The sequence below is a fragment of the Copadichromis virginalis genome, linkage group LG7, assembly GCF_057382275.1.
Source record: "Copadichromis virginalis isolate Kocher_CV1m ecotype Utaka linkage group LG7, C_Virginalis_male_GT1.1, whole genome shotgun sequence".
In the NCBI taxonomy this organism is placed as follows: Eukaryota; Metazoa; Chordata; class Actinopteri; order Cichliformes; family Cichlidae; genus Copadichromis; species Copadichromis virginalis.
The window spans coordinates 15,647,470-15,667,257 of NC_140624.1; the positions used below are offsets into that span (position 1 = coordinate 15,647,470).

The 19,788-nt window shown below is 39.7% G+C and overlaps 1 protein-coding gene across 1 annotated transcript; it reads right to left on the bottom strand.

Moving 5' to 3' along the window:
* Positions 1–81: 81 nt before the first annotated feature.
* On the bottom strand, positions 82–19,303 carry LOC146704747 (unconventional myosin-Va-like). The gene is made up of 40 exons (XM_085462080.1): positions 19,188–19,303; positions 18,750–18,860; positions 18,061–18,232; positions 15,401–15,545; positions 15,145–15,298; positions 14,420–14,563; positions 14,055–14,136; positions 13,828–13,935; positions 12,929–13,035; positions 12,545–12,810; positions 12,374–12,455; positions 12,088–12,228; positions 11,825–11,950; positions 11,266–11,349; positions 10,891–11,016; positions 10,014–10,111; positions 9,811–9,897; positions 9,581–9,689; positions 9,261–9,472; positions 9,013–9,169; positions 7,821–8,060; positions 7,439–7,687; positions 7,044–7,137; positions 6,808–6,950; positions 6,486–6,599; positions 6,062–6,196; positions 5,876–5,932; positions 5,460–5,687; positions 5,042–5,109; positions 4,879–4,953; positions 4,600–4,798; positions 4,346–4,439; positions 4,106–4,249; positions 3,874–4,028; positions 3,704–3,793; positions 3,455–3,605; positions 3,087–3,369; positions 1,979–2,153; positions 1,800–1,880; positions 82–1,709 (listed from the first exon to the last, which is right to left on the bottom strand). Exons 1-40 carry the CDS (start codon positions 19,212–19,214, stop codon positions 1,557–1,559), a joined length of 5,466 nt encoding a protein of 1,821 aa, XP_085318206.1. The 5' UTR covers positions 19,215–19,303; the 3' UTR covers positions 82–1,556.
* Between the last annotated feature and the right edge of the window lie 485 nt (positions 19,304–19,788).

The following is a 19,788-nucleotide window of genomic DNA, read 5'->3' on the forward strand; positions in this document are numbered from 1 at the left end:
TACTTGAAGCTCTTTCCCTGGACACCTAGATGCTGTAAACTATTAAAACTTCTCTAAATCCTCTTTGGTTAGGTTGATCCAAAATAGATTCAAATCCATGTATAATTTTGTTTACTGTCTGTTGTCTCAATACCACTGCATTCAGTCTGTAACAAATATATAAAAGCATTGAAATACAACAATTAAACATTGACAATATTTTCATAGATTGTTTGAATTATATTGACATTTAATTCTAAGAGATCTCAGTTATTGTCAACACAGTTTTTGTCACTACTTAGAAGTAAATTATCAATAAACCATCTGAAAAGTCTCATGTAGTCATAGCTTTAACTGATCACACGTGAAGGCCGGGGACTGCAGCCGTTGAAAAAGCTTTTGCATTCATTCTGAAAAACCGATCAGTCATCTTCCGGGTTTGTCTCCTCATTTTCTCGGTGCCTTGTCGCTCACCTGCTCCGGACTTTGGATGACTCCGCCCTCCCGTCTTGTGACAGCGGCTTGCCAGAGTGGGTGTGCTCGTTTTTGATCAAGGATTCTCACTCCTAAAGAAACAGGATGCTGACGTCGGCCACCTCACCATATATGAGCAGATGTAAGCACACAAACACTTAACTTCTTTAAAAACCAACTCATCACATTTAAGTCAATCCGACCCAAGACTCACAAAAGACTGAACCAGAAAGGCAAGGAAGCACATTAACACATCCCCAGTGGGCAGCAGGTTAATCATTCATAAATTTTTAGGTCATTTCATCTGTTAAACTTTTGCAAATTCACAGCACTTGTGAACAGGAGATAGCATGCTATTTAGCTGCACAGCAATGTGCAGCTACAAAGGCAATGTTGGGCCAGCACATTTAATTAAATTTTACTCCCAGTTTCTTTAATGGAGGATGTCTACAGTTAGACACAGCTGTATACCTTATTACAAAGAGAAGTGGATGCATTACAGTGTCAAGAGAAATATTGACCATAACTAAAATACTCTTGATTGTTCTGAAAATTCAACAGAACACCAAGCTTGACATACCTCACAAGGTAGTTAAACACTGTGCAGCATTTTAACATCATCATGTTACTGATCAGCCAGCCTTTAATGTGACCGACAACATCAGTTAAATACATATACATATATGTACTTGAAGTCTCTCTTCCTTCCCCTTGCCATGATGTGCATAAATAGAATAACATTACATCAGCAGTTATAAAAATATAAAGAAATACTGGAGTGCTCCCAAATTTCTTACTAAATTAAAAAATATGAACTCCACTTTTATGAATTCATGTAATCATAAATACCATATAAGCAAGTGAATTTGTGAAACTTCCGACCCATGAACGCAAGAATGAACCAGTGTGTTTACAATACAGTCAGCAACACAAGATTTGCAACCATTAAGAGACCTATATTTTATATTCACTGTTCCAAGAGCATTTATGCTTCATACTAAAAGCAAACAGATAACATGTACACGGCCTCTCCTTGGTTTCTGGAGTCCAATAAAAGCCAACTGTGAAGATATTTTTATATGCAAGTATCAGAAGTTACAGGTCTAGATGCGAGTAAGGAAGCCCAGATTGAGGCTACTCGGGATCTGGACGGTGTCCAGAGCAACAGAGGAAGGTGTGAACGGGAGGGTGACGGTGAAGATTTTCTTGGCATCCATCATCAAAGTGGATGACTCAGCTCTGTCTTTCAAAAGGTTCTAAAATGCAAAGCAAACAAACAAAGCCAGATAAAGAAAAGTTACAAACATATTAAACATTAACATAATAGTAAAAGAGGCTTTACTCACTTTAATCGTTGTGATGAATGAAGGTGACACTCTCTCTTCAAACTCAATCACCGGTGTGTACAAGGTCAATACTTTGACAATCTGTCAACAATAAACAACAAAAAACAAAAGGCAATCAGAGCACAAGCAGGATAAACTGTCTACAGATTAACAAAGCTGAGTCTTAACTGATGGTCAACCTGCGCTGTGGTGAGGCCAGTGCACATGTTGCAGATGGCTTGGGCATCTGCTTCAGTCTTTTTCTTGATCTGTAGAAGCTGTGCAGCCTGTATGAGAGGCTCCAGAGTTTCTTTTGCACCACAGTCTGTCAGCTCTCTCTCAGCCAGCCACTCCTCCAGCTGCCATACATTGTACCTGAACCCAGAGAAACAATACAGATTAAGCTCCATACTGCCCAGGTAAGTTCTTCCATCATTCTTCTATCCAACCACAGAAATTAAAACAAATATAAAAAAACAGATATGTATTATATTACCTGAAAACTCTGCCACCTTTATGGTTTTGGCAGTGCTATTTGTTAACCTCATATTCAAGGGTAAAGGTCAATTAATATAGTCTTATGTTAGGATCAGTTGATGCCCTCTTCATGTTTTCTCTCTGGTGAATGCCCAACTCAAATCAAAAAGTTGTCTCAAATGGTATTACCTTACATTTTGCTCTTTGAAATAAAGCCCCTAGATTTCTCTCCCGTCGTTCTCCCAGCTAGATCTCATTCAGTGTGCCATCAGTGACCTTGACATTAGTTTGGGTGAACCTGGCTCCCCTCAGACCCCATCTTAACCATCTCTCCTGAGTTACCATTGTGCATTTGAACTTGTTAAACCATATGAACTTTTTTCCAAATGTGTTTGCTTAAGAAGTGGTGAAATGTGTTTAAAAACCTCCTTTGTATTATATCTGGAATATTTATATTTCATGTAATGATGCAGCTATAAAATAATAGCATCTTCTTTACCTGGACAGCCAGGTAAATTATATGCAGTACGTGATCAGTCTGTGTCAAAAGGGGGAAACTTCAGATTAAAATCAAGGTCTAAACATATAAGGCTAATGTAACATAACTCAGTAAGATGGGACTGAGGTCTTGTGTTTGAAATTCATACCTGTAATTCAAATACGACAAGCAGCCGTTTATTTTATGTCTTGACTTTTGAATGCTGATTGATGATAAAGCAGAAATCTTGCCTGATATAAATAATAGACTATCATTTTTATTTTTTATTTTTTATCTTCGCTCTCTTTACCATCTCTTTTTGTTTTTCATGCCCAGTGTGTGTTTGGCTGTACCTGATCTGCAGGCCTTTACCCCAGGAGCACATGTCCTTCCGCAGCAGCAGGTGGTTGAGTGTGACCGCACAGATGATGTAAAACTGCTGCTTGACCACCTGTTTAATGAGGTCTGAGTCCATCCCATGCTGACTCATGGTGGTGTGGAAGAGGCCAAGACGCTGCAGGAGGACCTCCATTGTAACAGCCCCCTCTTCTGAGAAACTGGTGCTCCTCTTCCTCAGGCCTGTTGGTTTGGACCCTAAAACACCCTGGATTGTCTCGTTCTCCAGCATGCTCGAAACTACACATAAGACACAAATTGTAGATGACAGACTTAATAACATATGTTGTTACTTGTTAAGTATCATTAGATTACGTCTCCTCACCTATGAGGTGCTGCAGGATGTCCTCCATACATTTGATGAGTTGACGGTAAATCTGAATGGCCAGATCGCCAAAGACCTGCTGGTACTCTGATAGTTCAAAATTGGTCAAGCAGTGCTCATTCTGCTTAGCCGTGTTGTGCACCATAAACACCTGAAGTCCACAAAAGTCGTACAGATATGTAGGATTAATTAAGTTCTATGTACAGCTACATAAATAACACTGGTATACTGGCAAACTTTCAAGCTTACCTCATCACCACTGTACTGCTTCAGACAGTGCATTAACCGGCAGGTGTTAGCCAGCCAGAAAGACACCACTTCAAAGTCATTTCCTCTCCTCTGCAGAAAGATTATAAAAATTAAATCAAACTAAAAGCGTCACTTACTTTAATAATGCAGATTTAAGTTATATGCTGCACCTTGATGACCCCTTTGATGCTGCTGATAGTTGAATTTAGCAGAGTGCTAACTCTCTGATCGTCATTCACAATGTCTGCATATCGTACGCACATGAAGATGATGTAGGCAGGAAGGCCTGGAGTGAAGCTGACAGCAACGCCGCGAGGCTTCAGATCTTAGCAGATTGAACCATTTCATTACAAAAAACATCAACCACATTTTATTATTTCCTTGAACATATGTTTGTCCCACCTATGACCAGATTCTTAAGCAACCGGCTCTCGTCACCCTGCTTGTACTCCAACATGCCCTGGTACTCCTTCTCCTTGCGGGTGATGTTCACTGCTCTGCCAGGAGGACTCACCACTGAGCGTCTGGTCTCTTGCTCAGTGCTCACTAAACACAGCAATAACATGAGCAATGACAGGATTATTGCTAACATGCTCTTAAAAATAAGTGTAACTATGTACAAACTCAGTTCTTTGTGGTTACCTTCAAAATCTTCAACCTTTTTCATGTAAAGCTTAAGTTGTTTTTTCAGCTTTCTAATGGTTTTGTCTTGTTTCTCTTGCTGTTCCAGAAGTTCCTAAAATTACATAAAAATTAAATGATTACATTATTATTTTAAGGCTAATACATGGCAGAGAGGTGTTTGTTACTGAAACTGTGAAACTAAAAGTATTACTAATATTATTATTACTACCACTTTACTTTAAGGCAGAGTGATAGATGTTGGATAAACCCACCAGGTTCTCTCTGGTCAGCCGTGTAATCTCAAGCTTCAAGCTTGCTTCAATTCGGGCATCTTCAGGCAAAAGGAGGCTCTGAGCCAACATCTGCTGCTGCTGCTCCTTTTCATCCTTCAGCTTGTTCATCTCCTCTACCAGCTTCATGTACCTCTCATTGTGAACCCGTTCCTGCTCGTGCATCTGGTACTCCAGAAGCCTGCAGGATGGAGGGACAGCTTTCAATGGCCTTGAACATGAACTTGCTTTAATAAGTCCTGACTATTATTACTTCATTACCTATTTGTCTCTTTCAAGCCTTCATAAGCCAGCCACAGCTCTCCATCTTCATTCAGTGTGTGGATGTCAGTGGATCTGAGCAATTGGAGCATCACAACATGAATTCATTGCATTCAAATTTTTCAGGAACATTAATATTTCAGCAGAAACCAGGAGGTCTTACTTGTGAACATCTTGATATGAGGGGATTTCACTGAGATCCAATTTCACACCTTCTCCCAGTGCAGAGTCCTGCAGGTCAGATCAATATTATATCCCTCTAATTACTGTTCATTATACATCCATCCATCCATCCATTCGCTTCCGCTTATCCTTTTCAGGGTCGCGGGGGGCGCTGGAGCCTATCCCAGCTGTCATAGGGCGAGAGGCAGGGTACACCCTGGACAGTTCGCCAGTCTGTCGCAGGGCCAACACACAGGGACAGACAACCATTCGCACTCACATTCACACCTAGTGACAATTTGGATTATCCAATTAACCTATCCCCACATTATACATTTTAATGAAAATACAGTGTTTTTAAATGAATGTATTTCCATTTCTTTTAATGGGAATAACAACAGTATCATTCAATTTTTCACCTTGTGTTTAAGAGCCTCTTGGCGCACCAAATGCGACCGCAGGAGCAGCACCTCCTCTTTCCTCATCTCCAGCTCCTCTGTGGAAGAATTGAGTTGCTCCAGCAGGACTTTGTAGGGCAGAGAACCAGGGGCAGGGGGCACTAAATCACTGTTCTCATTAGTCAGAGACTTTCGCAGCTCATTTAGATCCTGCTTCAATTTCTTGTTCTCAGACTCCAGTTCTTGTCGCTGCATCGAGACATTTAGAAACAAGAAAGACAAAAAAAACAAAAAGAATCAATAAATATATTTTGTTTATAATCATCTTTCAGTATTTCAGTACAAAGAAAGGTTATTATAGACTGTGGTAATATGTTAAAACTATTTGTGGGCACTTTATTTCTGGTATGCTGAAACTGAACCACAGAGCATCACACCTTCAATGTTTCCAAGTCCAGTTCTGCTCTTCCACTTGTTCTCTGTTCCTCGACCACCTTTTATTTAGAAAAATATCAATAAATAATAATAATAAATAAAATCACCAAAACCCTTTAAGAAAAAAAAAGCAGCTATGTATATTTTGCAATTTTACATTTTTGGAGAGAGAAAAATTGCATTCATACTTTTGCTTTTTCTTGCTGGTCTTCCTCTCGTTTATCCAGCTGCTGCCATAGTGACTGTTTCTCCTGCTCCAGCTCTTTCACTCTCCTCTGAAGCTTCAAGAGGACTGGCAGGTCCACTGCAGTCTGGGTCTCATCCTAACAAAACACAGCAAGCCCTGGTTGATCTCTTTAGAATCTAACTAAGAATGCTGCACTAATAGGATTATAACACAGACAATGCCAGAAAGAAATCTTCCCACAGATGATCTGAGGAAGGAGCATCCAGTGCCTAGAGGAAACCCACATAGATAACATGCGAACTCTACCCAGAACCGTCTTCTGAAGTGCCTCATAAAAACGTGTTATCTGTAAAATTCCTCGTAGTACATCCCACAAAATGCTTCACAGCCACCTCAAAGCTGACAGACAGGCGAGTATTTCATACCTCTGTTTGTACAGAGCTGTCTTCACCCTCAGTAGAGCCTAAGCTCTGACTAAACTCAGATGAGTTACTGCTGTAGTTGGAGTCTGTCCTCTTCAGACTAGATTTGCTTGAAGTCTAGGTGAAAATGAAAAAGACAACATGTCATACAGGGAATAAACATGACAAGCATTCCTATGTTTGCAGCACTTAGTCTTTGTCTAGTACTTATAGCTGGTTTTGGTATGCTCTGTAAGTCATTGTGACCATGTAAAAACTGGTCATGGTTTGTAAGTTATGCTTGAAATTCCTAATGTGTGTTTGAATACTAAGTATAGTTCCTCACAGTGTTGAGATCCATCTGTTCCTTCAGGTCTCTGTGCCGCTCCTCCAGATGCAGGTGTTCGCTCAGCAGACTTTGGTATCGAGAACGTTCCTCAGTCAAGTCCTGCTCCAGCTGTTTGGTGTTCTCAGCGTTGGTTTGAATCTCTGGGTCAAAACAGTTTTCTTTATGCATATTTTTTTTCTAAATGTCAGGAATTATTGATGACTAGTAAAGGCCTGACGGTAACCGTTTAGTACCTGTCAGCTGTTGCGCTTGTTCAACGATTTGCTTGTTCAGTTCATCTACGTCATTTTTCAACAAGTTGTTCTTCGTGTTAAGTTCATCTACCACCTGATTGTGAGAGTGGACATAATCATCAGATATTATTTCTGTTCATTCTTTGGAAAATGACACATTTTTAAGGTCCTCTTGCCACCAAATATATGTCATATAACACTCTTTATTCAACATTTACAGTAAGGCAACTTGTTATTCTCTATAGTCTGAGGTGTTATGGAATACAATATTATCTAAATTGCATGTGACATTGTGTCATTAATCTACGATGTCACCTTTTCTTATAATTAACAGGTATGAAAGGAAGTCAGGTCAAGGTTTGAGGCAAATCTCGAAGACTGGAATAACGGCTTACCTGCTCTGTCTGCTCCTTGTAGACCTTTGTCTGCTCTTCCAGGTCTTCCTTCTCTCTGCGGGTGTTTTCCAGTTCGTGCTGGAGGAAGGAGAGCTGCTCCAGCAGTGAGGGTAGCCTCTCTGCTTTAGCTCTGGTCTCTTGCTCTGATCTACGCAGGTTTTCTATCTCACTGCTCTGTCTCTCTATCTCCATAGTCTGAGCTTTCTCCGTAACACTCAGCTTCTCACTGAGTTCTCTGTTTTCCTTTTGCTGCGGGAGGGGGGGTACAAACACATGCTGTTCATGTGATATGACAACTCCCAATGAACTTTTTTTCTTGTGACAGAGTAATCAAATACGTACCTCGTACAAATCTAGACCTCCATACTCACACAATACCCACCTGCTCATTTATCTTGTGCTGCAACTGCAAAATCTTGTTCTCCATGCCAATATTGAGCTTCTTGAAGTGCTCCACAGAGCGTGCTTCTACTTTCAGCTTCTTTAGTTCCCTCTTTGCCCTCATGCGACGCACACAACTCTGCAGCAGGATAATGGCTGCCAGGATGCGCTTGTAATGCTGTCTGGCCAGCCAGCCTTTCACCCACTTCTGAATGACTATTGCCTTTTTCTCATACATCAACTGTGAAAACAAAGAAGGGCAAAAGCAAGTTCATAACGTCATATTTAAAAGTGAAGTAAAAGACTTTCACTTAAAAAAAAAATACAGTTACTTGTACATAGTGCTTATCATATATTTTAAAAAATTAAGTCTGTTAGAAGTGCATCTCTGTCTTACACGAATAATCCCAGACCATTTCAGTTTCAAACATCATTAATTACAGATTTTAACTTGAGAATCATATAGAAATAGAGCGAGCAGACATCCTTCTTTATGTGGGTCTGCACTGTGTTTTTCTTTCTCGTAATGAGAGGTTTTCAAAAGTCACTGCTGTAAGGCAGAAGCATTAAAAAAAATAATCTGGCTTTCACTGAATGGAAGTGAGGGCAGGCTTGGGTTTCCGGGGGCTAAAACCCAAGGCGGAAAACAGCTCATCATCACAAGGTCACAAGCCGCACTGAATTCAATGAAAAATACCACAATTAAAAGGAAGTTCAGCTACAACTAAAATCAGGAAACTTCTAATAACTGTCTGTGTTCTCACAAGAAACTTAAAGCTCAAAACATATACCACTTGATGGCTACAGTGATGATTACCAGCAAAAACAGCTATTAAAATAATCATTTTAAATCTTACCCAGGAAAAAAACAGAAGAATACATAAGAATAAAAAGACATAATGCATAAGAATTAAACTTTAGCTTATTTTTATGCTCACTGCATTGACTTAGTGAAGGGGTTGGGAAGACTGCCTTTAAATATAATGTATTCAGATGCTAAATACGTCTCATTTGTAACATATCCCACATTATTAGGCAAAGATGCTCTTTTTCCCATATTTAGTTTGTCGGTATATGGTCAACTTATATTGTTTATTTTTTTGTTTATTGATTAGCATTCAAATCTCTCAATGAATACAGAAGAAAAAAATAGGTAGGATATAGTAAACGTCTAAAGATCAACATGATGTTACCTTATGGTACTGCTTTCTAGCCATGTGAGCCCTCCAGAAGCACTGAACAGTGATAGCTGCAGAACGCTGCTGCTGGTAGAGTTTCCTTTTCGACCACATTCGCACATTGCGCTGAATGATAATAGCTGCTCTGGTTTGCAGCAGAAACTTGGCATAACTGACAGAAAAAAGCATTTCAGAAATACATCTAAAATATCCATAAAGTTTCTAAAATCAAACTTCTGCTCTTGTTTGGCATCCTCACTTACCAGCGTGCCTGGTGACCCCGTACATGTTTCTGAATAGTAATGGCAGACTCCCTCATCCTCAGGTACTTTTTGCGTGCCAGCCAGCAGCGAATAGTCTTCTGGATGGAGACACAAGCCATACGCAATTTGTCCGAGCGCAGCTTCTCCAAGAAAGCCACCTGGCCAGCTCTGAAGAAGATCTTGTTTTTGCCAAACTGGTATTTCCCCTGGTCCTAAAACAAAATAAAAAAAAAACAAAAAAAACAAACACACAGTCTAATATGTATTACATCACATTAAAGTGAGCCTGTGAAAGCTGATTTTATAAAACACACCCATACCTTTATAAGTTTTTCCAGGAGATTTTTGCAGGCCTGTTTTCTATCAGGAAGCAAGTCCTTTTGCTTTATGAGAACCCGATAGCGGCTAAAAAATTCCTGATAGGTCCACCTGCAATAATCAGATCATAAATTATATCTATAATTTATATAGGATTATCTATTGCAAACATTTTTTTAACAGCTTCTCGTGGCTGTTTGCTCTGTATCAGAAGTGCTTTCTGATATGCTACCTTGATGGGAAGCCTGCTGCTGAGATCCGGATAGTTTCGAGGATGCCACATGCTCGAAGCTGTTGTACAGCCCTCACAGGGTCCAATCTTTATTTAAAATAACATAAGCGCACAACCTTTAATCTGTTCTTGTCGAACATAGCTGTATGAAGAAAAAGTGGGAAACAAAAAAAAACAACAACAAAAAACAAAATCTGCCTCACGTGAACGGAGCTTTATGGTCATTTGGTTTGATGCAGCGCACGTAGTGAGGAGTTGTAGCATTCAGTGTTTCCATCAGCAAATGCAGGGACTGTCGAAACTGAATAAAAAGACAAGAATGAATTCTTCCTAAGAGAATAGAAAAATACAATAATTAACATGGTCAGTTACTATAAATTTCCACATTAGTTTTAATTCTCCCCCATCATGCAGTTTCTCTACAAGGATCCTAAACCGACTTGAACCTGAACAGCTGATACAATGTCCACAATCATGCATGCTCTCCAGGCTTTGAGAACAGGGACTTCAGAACTATCAAACATCACATTCACAACGCTTCTTTATAATTTAACAGTTATAAAGAAGGGCAAAATAAACCTTAAATATGAGGACTTTAGTGAACATGGAGTACAAATCAACAGTTAAATCAAAGCATATCGGCTTCTCTGTCTGTTCTGCACAAGCTGGTTATTACAGGTTTAACTAACACTGTGATAAATTCATCTTTACAATGGTTATGCTTACATAATGAGACACTGTATAACTTTACAGAATTCATTAGCACACAGTTACAAGAAAGACCAGCTAAAACCCTGCAATTCTGTCCAATGTCATGGCCGTCTATAGTATGAGAGTTGTATGAGTGGAAATGTCAAAGTTCCTTGGGGTAGTTGCCACTCAACTGGCTGTACATCCAACCTTTATGCTGAGAAGGCCAGAGAAGCCTGGGTTCCACCCCAGACCATATTCTTCATGCCTCCCTCACTTTAACCCTAATTTCCTGTTTGCTCGTTAATGTTCTACCAAAATATAGACTGAAAAAAAAAGGGGGGGGGGGGGGGGAACAGTCAAAGAGTTACCTGTGAGTCATTTTCTCACCTGCAGTCCAACAGTCTTCTTAGTATCCTTCTTAGCTGATCCAGCCCTTCCAATGCTGCTTGTAAGTTTGTTAGAAGAATTTGCTGCCTTCTCATCATCCTCAAATAGCTTCAGCAGCAGATCAAACTGAAACAACAGAAGTAATCAGTGAACAGCAGATGGCAGCATTTTCAATGCGGACAAGTGTGTACTTCCTTCAATAGTTATGCCTGAACAATTCAAGGGTGTGTGCCCACAAACATACGACATTTGATCTTGGCTAAGTGATGCTGAAATTTAAACCTTCTGAATACTTTTACACAAAAAAACAAAAACACCCCCTGAATATTAGCAGAAGTGAGAATATAATAAACAACAGAAAGTTTATAAATTCACCTTGCTCTTTTTCAGCACATTAATCTGTTCTTCATTGACTGTGTCCTTATTTTTCTCCAGGAAGCCCACACACTGATACTCCACCTAGGCACAAAGGACCAGGTCAGACTGTGTTCTCTCACTAAAAGAGCAAAGATCATATTCACCCAAAGCCTGAAGCAGACTGAGTGGTATGGCTTCAATAAACAGAATCATATGAATCAAACATTTGTGGGAAAGGTATGGATTTTGACTTTGCAGACAGGTACAACTTCACTGTTTTTAGTTTTGCTTAGTAAATGAGTCACACATCCGTCTGTTTCCACACTGCTTGTTCTGTTCAGGATATGGAGAGCTGGAGCTAATCCCAGCACACACTGGGAAAAAGCATGGGTTTATACCACAGAGTAGTCAGTAACCAATGAAGTCACAAGTACACACATTTGCACACACAAGCAATTCAGTTAAAGTTCATTTGAGACACCTGGAGAAAACCCACGAACACACAACAGAAAGAGATCCTGAACCCTTCAAGCTGAAGCAAGGGCACATTAGCGTAAGCCATACAATTCCTTTTCACCTTGTCAGCAAAGTGGTGGATGATGAAAGCTCTATTTGACAACCTTGGTTTTTCAAAGTGAGCATTCTGCTTCAGGAGGGTGTTGTACAGCTTCTGTGCCCATGTTTCGTCAGATCCTTTGGGCATCTGTGGAAAGAGGAAGAGCTGACACATCAGTTAGTCACGGCATTACTCATAACCTCCAAGCACAGTGTGGCGGAGAGTCTGAAAAGCAGCTGGACACACTTCTGGTGGGAAGAAAATAAACAAAAACAGCATTTTACCTTACACTCCTCATCCAGAAGGTCCAGGACGCCCAGTTTGGCTTCGATGAGATTAATACAAGGCTGATTGTCATAGAAGTCAATCAGTGTCCAAGGGATTTCCTCTTTCATGTACTCCTCTTGTTCCAGTTTGAAGACATGCTGGAAAGAATGGGAGCTAAAAATGATTTACAGGTACTGTATGTTTTGACAAAAAAAACAAAACATTATAAGATAATAAGATCTGTCATTATTGTTCAAAATAAATAAATATGTAAAAACAATTTGAAGAGAAAAAGACACATACCAGGTTGAACTGTTGTTGAAGCTTTTCATTGGCATAGTTGATGCAGAACTGTTCGAAGCTGTTGATGTCAAAAGTTTCAAACCTGAGGAAAAATACAAAGTTAAATTAAAAACAAACATATCTGGTGAACTGCAGAGTATAAACAGAGAAAGCTAGTGTTCAAAAACAGACCCGTAAATGTCGAGCACACCAATGAATGAGTGCTGCTTCACTGTGGATTTTAAGGCACTGTTGATACTGTCCACAATCCAGCTGAAGAGTCTGGCATAAATGTGTTTGGCTAGGGCATCTCGGCCATAGATCGCATTAATTTTGGGAACAGGCTTAACAAAGGTTTCCGTGGTTGTCTTGAGCTTCCTGTGGCATAACCAGTGGGCCATTTCTTCGCAAGGCACTCCCATCAGGTCACAGAAAACCATCAGGTGGACATCATCCTGCTGGAAATACATGAATAACATTGATCTGATAAAGACCTACACATCCTCAAAGCAACATTCATACAATTATATATTTTTTAAAAATTGTATGTTGTGTCCTGTGAAAAATAATGTTTACCTTTATGCTGCATCTGTCTGCTGACTGGTCTTTTACCTCCACATTGCTAAGATGAAGAATAGCTGACAGAATTTGGTAAATTTCCATTTGATCACTTTCCCCAATTCCTACAATCAAGACAATAAATGAGGATTTTTAATGTCACTGAGTCCAAAACCAAGACTGTACAGATGAATGACAAATTAACCCTTGACCCCTATAGTGAGGGGATCCCATGTTTCTATAAGAGGGGGGCTTTAGTTAATTGCCAGCATATAGCCCAATTTAATCTCAACTGGGCTGGACAGAAAACATGTTTACTTAATGTGAAGAAGTGCATGCATGTTCTACAATGTTTGCATTTAAGGAACCACATGAAGTTCATTTCTGTAATGTTTCACATTATTCACACTGGACCTGCAAAGCACAGAGAGTACAGTTTGTGTAACTATTTTACTGTGTATGAAGCAAACAACTTGTGGCCATCCAAAAATACTTTCTGCACAATTTAATATCATTCTTTCACAGTGTTCAGATCACTCCATCAAAATTGAAGATATCATGTTATCCAGAGGCTGAATTAGACCTACTGGCCTGCCAGTTCTAGGCCCTGGGCAACATGTTTGATGCCACTGCCTTATAGCAAAAGTAACTCCAACTCAATACGAAGTTATTCTAAATTATCATCTTTACAAAGAAACATTTTTCCCCCAAAGGGAATTGTTCTTTCAGCAAGAAAATGGCCAGACTCGTTGGATCTCACGAGTCACTGAAAGTTTTGAAAATGAAAATAATGTGAATTAAATGTTGCATCCTTCCCACTTTGGGCTTATGTGTCAAACAAAACTCTATAACACAATCATCAAACGATCTGCTCTACATGCACATGTAAACCTTACTAAAACACAGCAAACACTCACCTAACAGTGAGAAAGACCTACGGGTATTGCACATCTCTTTGGCATCATCCACTCCATCTATGACTGGGCTCTGACCCTGGTTAGTGCAGTGGAAGTCATCTGCGCAACCTTACCTCATTAGTGAAAGAAAATACTGTATTAATACAGACAACTGTAATTGCAAAATGTTTTTTTTTTTTTTTTTTTTAAATGCCTAAAGGAAATTTATATTTTAGAGAATTGCACACCTAACCTGAAGGCTTTGAACTCTGGTAAATGTGAAGAGGCACATAGCTGGTAGAATATATGGTAGTTCCTTTCACTGTGGGCCTAAAGTTGTGAATACAGATGTAACATAGTTACCACAAAAATGTACCACAAAGAAAACTTAGTAAAATTAGGCAGAAATTCAAACTAAATGTTGCCTTAAAAATAGCTGGTGTTCTCCCAGACAAATCAAACAGTGGGTTGTTTATGGTTCATTGTTACTACACTGCGCATTAAACACTGTTACACAAACATTACAGTGCTTTAAAATAGCTCACTTTGGAGGAGAAATGCTTCATATAAAAATATTAAATATTCAAGTAAAATCCAAAGAAATGAAATTTACCTGAAACACAACTCGAGACTTTTCCAGTAAGTAGGTTCTCATGTTAGCCCCAGTTATGCAATACTTTGTGTCAAACCCAATCTCAATGTATTTTCCAAAGCGGCTGCTGTTGTCGTTCCTTGTTGTCTTGGCATTTCCAAGGGCCTACATAAAATATAAAAAGTTTCAGTTCAACAAGTTAAAATAAGATGAAGCTCTGACCATGGACAGGGAATTCTGATGTAGATGATCAGGCATGTGTTTGGCACTCAGAAGTGATAGTTGCAGGGTTTTCTGTAAAGGTCCCAGTCTGCTGTTCTGGATCCTAATCTATTTTTAATTTATTTGTCTTGCTGCAGTTGTCATGCTCAAACAATCTGTTAGTGCTTAGTGGCATAATCAAAAGCCACGTAGGCATCAGGGTAGATCAGATTCAACCCACGCAACGCTGTGTTATTTCTACTGTGACAGGAGTGTTGATCCCAACAGTGAAAGGGTATTTCTAAATTAATTGTTGCAGAGACATATAGACCACAGGCAGAGAAAGTTGCATCATGATTTACACTACAGTTGCAATTAAATGAAATGAAAGGGTAAATAAGTTTTTAAAAACAACAACAAAATTGGACACAAAACTGAAAACAATGACACATGTACAAATTTAGTGTATAACATAAATAACATCAATATACGTACAGATGTTCAGTAACTTTTAATATCTTCTATTTTTGTCCTAAGTCCTTTACCTCCATGATGGGACTGGATGCAAGAACTCGCTCCTCCACATTGGCCTCTCCAGAGGAGCTGACTGTTGCAAAGTAACGCATTGCATACTTGGCAGAGACGGTTTTGCCAGCCCCAGACTCACCACTTACTATAATGGACTGATTTCTTTCATCCCTGGATGAAAGTGTCATACAGACTGAACATTAGTAAGAGGAAATACAAAAGAATTTACTTGCTTTAAAGTTTAACATGATATGTACTTTGAAATGTCAACACCTGGCCATCTGTTTGTATGCCTCCTCTGCAACTGCAAAGATGTGGGGATCCATATCCCCCATGTTTTGTCCGCTGTAGGCATTAATGATGGCAGCGTCATAGATGGGCAGTCTCTCATACGGATTGATGGCAACCAGGACAATTCCTAAAAATCAACCACAAGAAAAATGTTCACTCTAAATTACAACATCATGAATTGTCTAAAACTACTTCTTCCCATGTATTTAAACTCTACCACGGCAAACAAGCTGCAAAAGCAGACTGGTTATCAGATTGTTAAACATATTACTCAAATTTGGTAAATGAAAATATATCAAAAGCATTTACAGTGGAACCAAAACAATTTCACTTTCTTTGTATCCAGAAATACATAAATATGACAGAAATTAACAAACATGAATGAACATCCGTCTCTTAATCCGATAAAGCTGATAAAATAGTTTTTTGTTTTTTTTTTTGGGGGGGGGGGGGGGGGGGGGACAGCTTGGGTACGACAAATGATGATAAGCCCTCCACTAGAAAGAAGTCTGTACATATATATAGTATGTGTATATACACATATGTGTATGTATTACTTAAACTTGCATTGTTTCTGACAGCCACCAGAGGGTAAGTAAAGTAAGTAAAATTTTATTTATATAGCACCTTTCAAGATAAAAATCACAAAGTGCTTCACAGAGAAGCTAAAACATAAAAACAAAACAAAAAAAATCAACCAAAAGCAAGTTTAAAAAGATGAGATTTTAGAAGAGACCACTGAGTCCACAGATCTCAAGCTCAAAGGGAGAGAGTTCCACAGTCTGGGGGCCACAGTTACAAAAGCTCTGTTGCCTTTTGTTTTCAGCCTCGTCATACCATTATGGACGAAAAAAGACTTGTGAAAGAGTCTGGGAGAAAATAATCCAGGATATGCTCACAATGACTTCTGACTGGCACGTCTTTTTTCAATGAGTATGTTGTTTCACAGTTAGAGCCACACCTTGCTCATCACATCCACACACAGACAGTGACTCTGGCAACCAGAGACCCTAGAAAGGGACGACATTCGTCATCCATAATTTGTTGCACAATAGCTATATTTGTAATTTTGTCTCTGTATACCACCACCAGGGACTTAAAACAATCAAGATCTGACTGAAGCATAAGCTTCCAGCTTTATTTCAAGGAGTTAAAAAATAAAATGGCAATAACTGTTTTAGAAATTTTATCAACTTTTATTTTCAAGCAGGGCTAGGTGAGGCCTGTACCATCAGTGTTTCAAGACAAATTGAGACGACATATTATCTGAAGTGAATTCAACGTTGAATTTGCATATTATAGCTTTTCACTGTAATTTTAAATATGAGGCTCAGAGAGATGTCAGTGCAAGTAAGAGAGGAACTCTTTAGGCTGGGGGAAAAAACTAAAAATAATGTTATGGTGTGGCCATGCATGGCTGCCAGTGGAACTGGGCCACTAGTGTTTACTGATGATGTGACTGCTGATAGCAGTAACAGGGTGAAGTGTGCAGGGCTGTACTCTCTGCTCAGATTCAGCCAAATGCACCAAAACTGATCAGACAGAGTTTAATATTGTAAATGGATAATGACCCAAAGCATATGGCAAAAGTACCTCAAGAGTTTTGTAAGGCATATTCTTGTCAATGTCTTCAATTCAGTGTCTCCAGTCAGACACCTGATCTCAACCCAAAAAGAGGATGCTTTTATTTACTGAAGACAAAACCAAATCTAGAAAGATCCACAAACAAGCACCAGGATTTTCAACCAGAAATCAAAAACAATCTCTATTGTTAAAATGACTGTTAGTTTTACAATTAACAATTAGCTCTGAAAAACGCCCCTTTGATTAAAGCTGAAAAATTGCACTTCGATCCCATCTTGATTGTTTGAAAATTTGTTATATGAAAATCCACAGGTGTTGTTGGTGTTGAGAGGCAATACTTCAAAGGAAATGTGGTTTTATCCAACTAACTATGGATCTGGAACTATATGACAGGGTGGTAAATATATTAGAGGCTTACCTAAACTCATGCAGAAAACAAAATATTCACAGAACTCAATGCAGTCCTGTAAAAATCTAAATATGCTCTTACTGATGGTATAGGCATTAACAGGGTAAAAAGCAGGTTCAGCTAATCAAATGACCTGTAGTTAACTGATCATCCACAAGTATGACCACCATAGCACCATATAAAAAACAAACAGAGCAGCACAAACACCTGTAATCAACTTTGAACCATGGTGGTGGAGGGGTGATGATTTGGGCTTGTTTGCACACACAGGATCTGGTCATCTTGGAGTCAGAGTTCACGATGAACTTCTCAGTATACCAAAATATTCTAGAGCCAATGTGTGTCCCAGGCTGCCTACAGTCAAAATAAACGTTGTTTTTCACATTATTGTAGGCAACAGGAGCACAGGAATGTCCACTGGGAACCAACCGCCAGCTACAAGGTGGTAAAATCAAGTATCCATTAGCTTTCACTTAATTCACTTATTTGAAGTATCCTGTATTATATGGTGCTGTGTTCCTTTAAAAGCGACCTGCAGCACATACATCAGCATAACGTAGTGCAGATTATGTCAGAGTGTACAGTGAGCAGAGCTCCAAAGTCTACAGTGACAGTGATAGTGCGAGTCAAAGGAAATGTCGCTCATTACCACAGTATGTGTAAATCAACCTGGAGTCGATAAAGCGCACTTTGAGGTTGTGTAGCACTGCTGGCTCATGGAGATAGCTGAGAGCTGTGAGGTCATTCTCCCCCACCAGGATATCTGGGTTTCTTAGTGGTGGCAGGTTGTTGGTACGTGGGTCTATTTTGTGCTCCACTTTCTAGAAAGACACAAAAAGGTAGCAAAACACGAAGAAGAGAAGAGAGTAAGTTGCTTCCACTTTTAGGGAATGGCATCACCAGGTGTGCCTAATGATGAAGCTAAAAAGCAGCCACTGTGCTCCCCCTGTTCATGTTCACTCACGATAAAGCTTTGGCCTCATTTTCATACCTGCTGTGCATGCCCAAACTCGATATCATAGCTGCAGGCAGCAGCATAGCTGAGGATAACTCTTTCACCACATAATTTTTCCTATTTTCCACCTATTTTGAAGGCAGCAAATGAATTTGTTGACTTCTTTAAGTGTTTTTTAAGGATTTTTGTGCGCTCATCAAACAACTCAGCTGTCTCAAATAATCCTTCAGGGCACATAGAAATTTATGAGGCTCTGTTGCCAGCATTCCTGCAGAGAAATGTGCGCATGGCTCTCAGACAGAAGATCAATGTCCATTTCAGTGCCTCTATGTGAAACTCTTGTGTGTCCCGTATGTACAGTAGTTGGTATTTAATTGTCTCACCGTGCCATCCTCCAGCTGCAGAGAGAGCGTCTGGTCGCCAGGAGTGTAGTCTTTGGTAAGCTCTGCTGATTTCCACACTTCTGCTGCATCTGGGAGCCATACACGGGCATACTGAGGGGAAACGGGTCAGAGCCATTCAACCAACCATTCACTTACAGAAACCGTACAAAAAACTACAGCATAAACATCAGTGACAGGAAAATTGAAGAATAGCAATTATGAAGCATTCACTCATATCATCAGCGCTGACACAGTCTAAAGGTCTGATTTAAAGACCTTTACTAAATGAAGAGTTCTTAAACTCTTCATTTAGTAAACTCTTCATTTAAGCAGACACTCCTATGAGAAAAACGCCATACTTGACCCAGCTGAGTTAGTTAAAAGTTAACTAACTCAGCTGGGTGAAGCTGGATACCTGATAGTCAAATTCAAACCTACCTTGGAGTAAAGTTCAGCGGCTGCCATCTCTTTAACGTCCTCAGTGAGCCTGCTCAAACGTTTTCCTACCGCGAAGAGAGGCGCCGAGCATTTTTACTGACTCCCAGAGTAGAATGCCATTAACTTTTCTCCTCTCCTCCTCCGCTCTCTGGGACTCCGAGCGCCTAGCGGAGAGTGGGATTCAACACATGCGCGTGCTCAGGCACGGTTTGCTCTCGTGCGTCTTGCGTGCCTCCCAGCGGCCAGCCTCAGCCCGCGAGGACAACGCCACACTGTAACCGCGGAACTACTAATTATAGTGGAAAATATTACTGTTTCGAAATCATTACTTGTCCACAGGGAGCATCACGGGGCACTGCGCAGAAGATCACATCTTCTTGTATTAACGAACTGTTTTTGCAGGGCAGTGGAAAATGTATTTAGACGGTTTTTTTCTGTGCCCGAGTAAGATGTGCTGTGCATAATGTGACCTTTCACTTACTTCATATCAGTCTGCTTCTTAGATATGAAGAGAACATCACATTATTAAATTACGTTAAAATATAGGAAATGTTGTTAGTCAAAACACATTTGAGTAGGGCTGCTCGATTATGGCAAAAAT

Coding starts and splice junctions, on each gene's coding strand:
- LOC146704747 (XM_085462080.1), bottom strand. CDS start 19,214: ATGGCAGCCGCTGAACTTTACTCCAAG. Junction 9,690..9,810: donor GCAGCAGGCTTCCCATCAAG/GTAGCATATCAG, acceptor TGATTATTGCAG/GTGGACCTATCAGGAATTTT. Junction 4,029..4,105: donor GCTTAAGAATCTGGTCATAG/GTGGGACAAACA, acceptor CAATCTGCTAAG/ATCTGAAGCCTCGCGGCGTT.